The sequence below is a fragment of the Pundamilia nyererei genome, unplaced genomic scaffold (genome assembly GCF_000239375.1).
Source record: "Pundamilia nyererei isolate P.nyererei 1_Seehausen unplaced genomic scaffold, PunNye1.0 scaffold00178, whole genome shotgun sequence".
NCBI lineage: Eukaryota > Metazoa > Chordata > Actinopteri > Cichliformes > Cichlidae > Pundamilia > Pundamilia nyererei.
The window spans coordinates 1,051,616-1,056,985 of record NW_005187579.1 but is presented as its reverse complement, the minus strand read 5'-3'; the positions used below and the strand labels follow the sequence as shown (position 1 = coordinate 1,056,985).

Below are 5,370 nucleotides of genomic sequence, written 5' to 3'. Positions count from 1 at the left end.
TTCAGCTTGTCGTCTTCTCAACCGAAGAAGGAAATGACGCTCGCTGGAGGTTGGGGCGCCCCCTGCAGGGTAGGAGGACTTTGTGATATAGCTGCTAGAATATAAATGTTAAAAAATTAAAATCACGCATTTTCCGAGTTAATATTGTTGGTTTATCAGCTCTGGCAACGTGTCTTCACAGACCGAGCTGTGGACGGCCCGCAGCGGGCTTCGTGTCGGCTCTGCTGGGCTCGGAGCAGTGACGTGGGGTAGCGGCTTGTCTGGTGACGTGTCTCTACGGCTCGCTCTTTTCTCACGGAGCGGCTGATGGAGCCACACTGAAATTGCACAGCACTCAAACGGATACCAGTAACACGGCAGGAGTCGGACTAAGGACACCATGGGAAGTACGTGTTATGTTTTCTTGTGTATATGCTTGTTTTTGGTGCCCTAAAACACCTGCTATATTTTTCCTTTTTAAAATCTCGAACATTAAAGGGCACTCGGCGCTCGTCGGAGAAGCTAATTGGCTAACCTTGGCCAGGTTATGTGGCACTTGGAGCTAGCTCATAACGGGAGAAGGTTCACAGCCTAGTTATTTTTCGATTGGATTAAGTACCATTGTAGTGATTTATATCACGCTGGGATGCCTCTTGTGTGTCTCTTTGAGCTGTGTGTCAACTCTTCATCTTAGAAAATGATGGATAACTTGTTCTGTGATTGAACGCCAGTTAGCATCACGCTAAATGAACTAACCATGTACAGCACTGAGGTCTTTACTTTCCCTTCACTTTTAAAATGTAACTGGCTTTTAAGTCCAGTTTGACTTTCTGTGCGGCTGGGGAGCAAAAAAAAAAGAAAGAAAGAACCGAAGCGTGTGTGAAATCACTTTCTGTCATAGTCAGTTTCATTGATTAATAGATCGGATCAAGGTGACAAAACATTAGGCAGCTCCACCGTAAGCGGTCTAAAAGTGAGCACACACCTAATATTAGTAACTCCCAGCTGTGCTTACCTTTCTACATCCTCGTTGTTGCATTTTAGCGTGATGACGAGACTGGCTTGTTTGGTTTTGCTGCCAGCTGTTTAGCTGCTGGTTAGTGATGACGTAGCATCAAAGTAGATCTGGCTAAAGAGGAACAAAAGCTCAGATGTTGTCGATACTCATTGTAGAGCTGCTTGATATGTTGTTTGGTGTAAATGCATATACATTTCTTAACTCGTCATTCTCTTTTTAGTCAAATTTTTGGAGGTCATCAAGCCGTTCTGTGCAGTCCTGCCAGAAATCCAGAAACCAGAAAGAAAGGTAAGCTTTGAGCTTTAGTTTAGTACATTAGTACACAGTGGTGATAATTTACACCATGAATGAATGCGAACAACAGCTTATCATCTCCTCTGTTTTTCCTCTTTTTTTAAATGTTTTTTTTTTTTAAACCTTGCAGATTCAGTTTAGAGAAAAAGTACTATGGACCGCCATCACATTATTCATCTTTTTGGTGTGCTGCCAGGTTGGTATCTGTCAGTGACAGTCTTCCTACTGGTTGTGCTTTTGGTCATAGTGCTTTGTTGCATAATTTTTTTCTCTTTTTTTTGTTCTTGCAGATCCCACTCTTTGGCATCATGTCATCAGATTCAGCAGATCCCTTCTACTGGATGAGAGTAATCCTGGCCTCCAACCGAGGTGTTTAATTATATTTAATTGGTTTCAAAAGAACTTTGCATTTTGCGTTCTTTGTGACTTTGCCAAGGAGAAATAATCTAATCCCACTGTCTTGTCATGCAGGACGTAATCTTTTATCACGTGTCGTAAGTCAAAGGTCAAAAGTTGTTTTGTGTTTGTGACGCTGACTGTGTTCTTCAGGTACTCTGATGGAGCTGGGTATCTCACCCATTGTCACCTCAGGCCTCATTATGCAGCTGCTGGCTGGTGCCAAGATCATTGAGGTGGGCGACACTCCTAAGGACAGAGCCCTCTTCAACGGAGCTCAGAAATGTAGGTGTTATTATTACTCTTCAGACAGTTGCTATTTTCAGAAGCTGTCACGTACCTTTTTGAAGCTTTAAAGATGTCTTTGATACTCTGATGCTTGCACTTTCATAACAGCTCTCATTTCAGTTGTGCCTGTTTCACATTTTTTGATGTACTTTTGCAGTGTTTGGAATGATCATCACCATTGGACAGGCTATTGTGTATGTCATGACTGGCATGTATGGAGATCCTTCAGAGATGGGTGCTGGGATATGCTTGCTCATCATCATCCAGGTTAATATAAATTACAACTGCTAACACCATATGAAAAAAATGATTTCAACTTTTTAACCTACCTACAAAATGAGCATTTGTCAAGAAGAGCGTTAAACTCCTGCCTTTGTCTCCAGCTCTTTGTTGCAGGTCTGATTGTCTTACTACTGGACGAGCTGCTGCAGAAGGGTTATGGCCTGGGATCTGGTATTTCTCTCTTCATTGCAACCAATATCTGTGAGACCATCGTCTGGAAGGCCTTCAGCCCCACGACTGTCAACACTGGCAGAGGTATTGGCACTAAGAAACAAAAGGCTTTAAAGCTGAGTGATTGCAGAGCGAGGTGTTTCTGTGTATCTATATTACACTCACTTAATCTGTGGGTCTTTCCCAGGTACTGAGTTTGAGGGAGCCATCATCGCTCTTTTCCATCTGCTGGCCACCCGTACAGACAAAGTGCGTGCTCTAAGAGAAGCCTTCTACAGGCAGAACCTGCCCAACCTCATGAACCTCATCGCCACTGTCTTTGTGTTTGCAGTGGTCATATACTTCCAGGTGACTTACTGTTTATCTCACCTGATTTTTATTCGACTCTGAGGAATATGCATTGTATTAAATCAAATGTTTCTTCATCAGGGCTTCAGGGTTGACCTGCCCATCAAGTCAGCACGCTACCGTGGCCAATACAACACCTACCCCATTAAATTGTTCTACACCTCCAACATCCCCATCATCCTCCAGTCTGCCCTGGTCTCCAATCTGTATGTGATTTCTCAGATGCTCTCAACACGTTTCAGTGGCAACTTCCTGGTCAACCTCCTGGGAACCTGGTCTGTAAGTACATTTAGTCCAAGTCATGGCAGCATAGATATGAAGCAGGCGACTTAAATGTTGCTTTATTAAGAGGAGCCATGGCTCATCTCCACCCTATTCAGTACAAATACAATATTTGTGTTTAGGACACTTCGAGTGGAGGACCAGCTCGTGCCTACCCAGTGGGCGGTCTGTGCTACTACCTTTCTCCACCTGAATCATTTGGTTCGGTTCTAGACGACCCCGTTCACGCCGTCATCTACATTGTGTTCATGCTCGGCTCCTGTGCCTTCTTCTCCAAGACCTGGATCGAGGTCTCAGGATCCTCTGCCAAAGATGTAAGTGTGTCTTCGTGCAAACCTGTAGGGTTTTCATTATGTCAGAGTCATGTATTAAATATGTCCACCGATTTTTATTTTGTGCATCTCAGGTGGCGAAGCAGCTCAAGGAGCAGCAGATGGTAATGAGAGGACACAGAGAGACCTCCATGGTGCACGAACTTAACAGGTACACACAAAAAAAGACTTGGAAATGTGCTCTTAGGTTTAATGTTTGCAGAATATTTAAGTCTTTATTTCTGTCCAATTTCTATCTGCAGGTACATCCCCACAGCTGCTGCATTTGGTGGGCTCTGTATAGGAGGGCTCTCAGTCATGGCAGACTTCCTGGGTGCCATCGGCTCAGGTACAGGAATCCTGCTGGCTGTGACCATCATCTACCAGTACTTCGAGATCTTCGTGAAGGAGCAGAGTGAAGTTGGCAGCATGTCAGCGCTGCTCTTCTAGAAAACACTAATTTTTTTTTTTTTGCGACAGACACAAAAGAATCCACCCCTATCAATGTTTTTTTTATTTTTTATGTTGCAATATGTACAATCAGTCTGTTTTGCAGCTGGAAGGCGTCAATTTTATGCCATCGTCTTTGCGCTCCACCACACTGCTCCTGCATTTCAATGCTGAGAAAACTTTTGGCTACGTCCAGGGTTGAGCATGGTATTGTGTGTCTTTATTTCCTTTTTTTTTTTTTTGTCCCAGTAGCAGTTACCCATCTCTCTGCAGGCTGCCTGAATCCCCACTGACTGTCTTATCAGCTAAAGAAGACCTTAAAAAAAAGTTTGAGGTGCTGTCTTTGAATGACCTCAGGCATTGATCATTGCAGCATGTTCAAGGAACACTAACACAGCATGTTGATGCTTATTTCAAGCTGAAAGCACTGTGCCTGGATATATCAGGGGGAACTGAAAGAAAGTCACCTTGTTCATCACCTAGCAATCATTTTGAGGTTTCTAGGAGCCTATAGTAGGATATGGAAAGTACAGATAAGATATGTTTGTACTCCTGATAAGGTTTCTGGTAATCTCATACAGTTTACCTTTGCTTTGATTTTAAATCTCATGGACTATGTTTATATTCACTCTGGTCTGATGTAAGGCGCAGTGGTTGTCCTCTTGTCTCTGGGTCCTCAAAGGAAAGTGTTTGTCTGTGTTGTCATGCTCTTTTTATTCCCAGACTGAATCGCTGCACAAAACTGCCGAGATGGTCGGGATGAGGGTGGGTTTGATAGGGATGGAAAAAGGGGTCTCATTTTTGTTTTTACTTTATGTAACAGACATAATTGTGTTATTAAAAAACAGGATTTGTTTTCCAATACACTTGGAAATTGTTTTGATTCTTGTTGTTGTTGTTGTTGTTTTTATTTACAGTAGCAACTATTCTTGCCACATGTTATTGATACAGCAACCAACACATAGATAATGAGTTACTATTTAGTTAAAAGTTTATATCTAGAGTAGGGCATTATTGGGTGCTGTAACTGTGACTTCCTGTAGAGGTCACTGTCGTTTGAGATACCTGCTCCACATTTGAGTTAAACTGGCAATGTGGCTAACTTAGAGAGAGAGCCACACACTGTTGTATGCACACCCACAGCCAATCTAGAGTTAACAGTTACCCTAACAAGCGTGTTTGTGGACTGTGGGAGGAAAGTAAAACCCACAGAGGTGCGGGGAGTCCTCAGCTGAACACATACTTTAAACCCTCTGGGCTTGTTCAAAATCACCCTTTCAGCTTGTTCGTGGCCAAAAGTGGCCACCAAAAGATTAGGTCTGTAATTTTTATTATTTTATGTTTTTTTGCCATTTATTCTGCATAAAGCTTTTAACTAACTTCAGTTCTTTTCATAAATATAAAAGAATTTTTACTTATTAAATTTAAATAACCCTTTAAACACCAGTTTGTCCACTGCACTAGCTGGAAGACAACCTCAAATCTCACAATTTTATATACAGTGGGACAAAAAAGTATTTAGTCAGCCACCGATTGTGCAAGTTCCCCCAC

The 5,370-nt window shown here is 42.6% G+C and overlaps 1 protein-coding gene across 1 annotated transcript; it reads left to right on the top strand.

Annotated features, from left to right (window-relative positions):
- The first annotated feature begins 280 nt into the window (after window positions 1-280).
- Window positions 281-4,702, top strand: LOC102200435 (SEC61 translocon subunit alpha 1). The gene is made up of 12 exons (XM_005746446.1): window positions 281-386; window positions 1,218-1,285; window positions 1,422-1,487; window positions 1,582-1,660; window positions 1,841-1,972; window positions 2,133-2,242; window positions 2,359-2,512; window positions 2,616-2,776; window positions 2,858-3,055; window positions 3,181-3,372; window positions 3,465-3,541; window positions 3,633-4,702. The coding sequence occupies exons 1-12, from the start codon at window positions 380-382 to the stop codon at window positions 3,817-3,819; spliced, it is 1,431 nt and encodes a 476-aa protein (XP_005746503.1). The 5' UTR covers window positions 281-379; the 3' UTR covers window positions 3,820-4,702.
- Window positions 4,703-5,370: the final 668 nt, after the last annotated feature.

Coding starts and splice junctions, on each gene's coding strand:
- LOC102200435 (XM_005746446.1), top strand. Junction 1,286..1,421: donor TCCAGAAACCAGAAAGAAAG/GTAAGCTTTGAG, acceptor TAAACCTTGCAG/ATTCAGTTTAGAGAAAAAGT. Junction 3,542..3,632: donor ATGGTGCACGAACTTAACAG/GTACACACAAAA, acceptor TTCTATCTGCAG/GTACATCCCCACAGCTGCTG.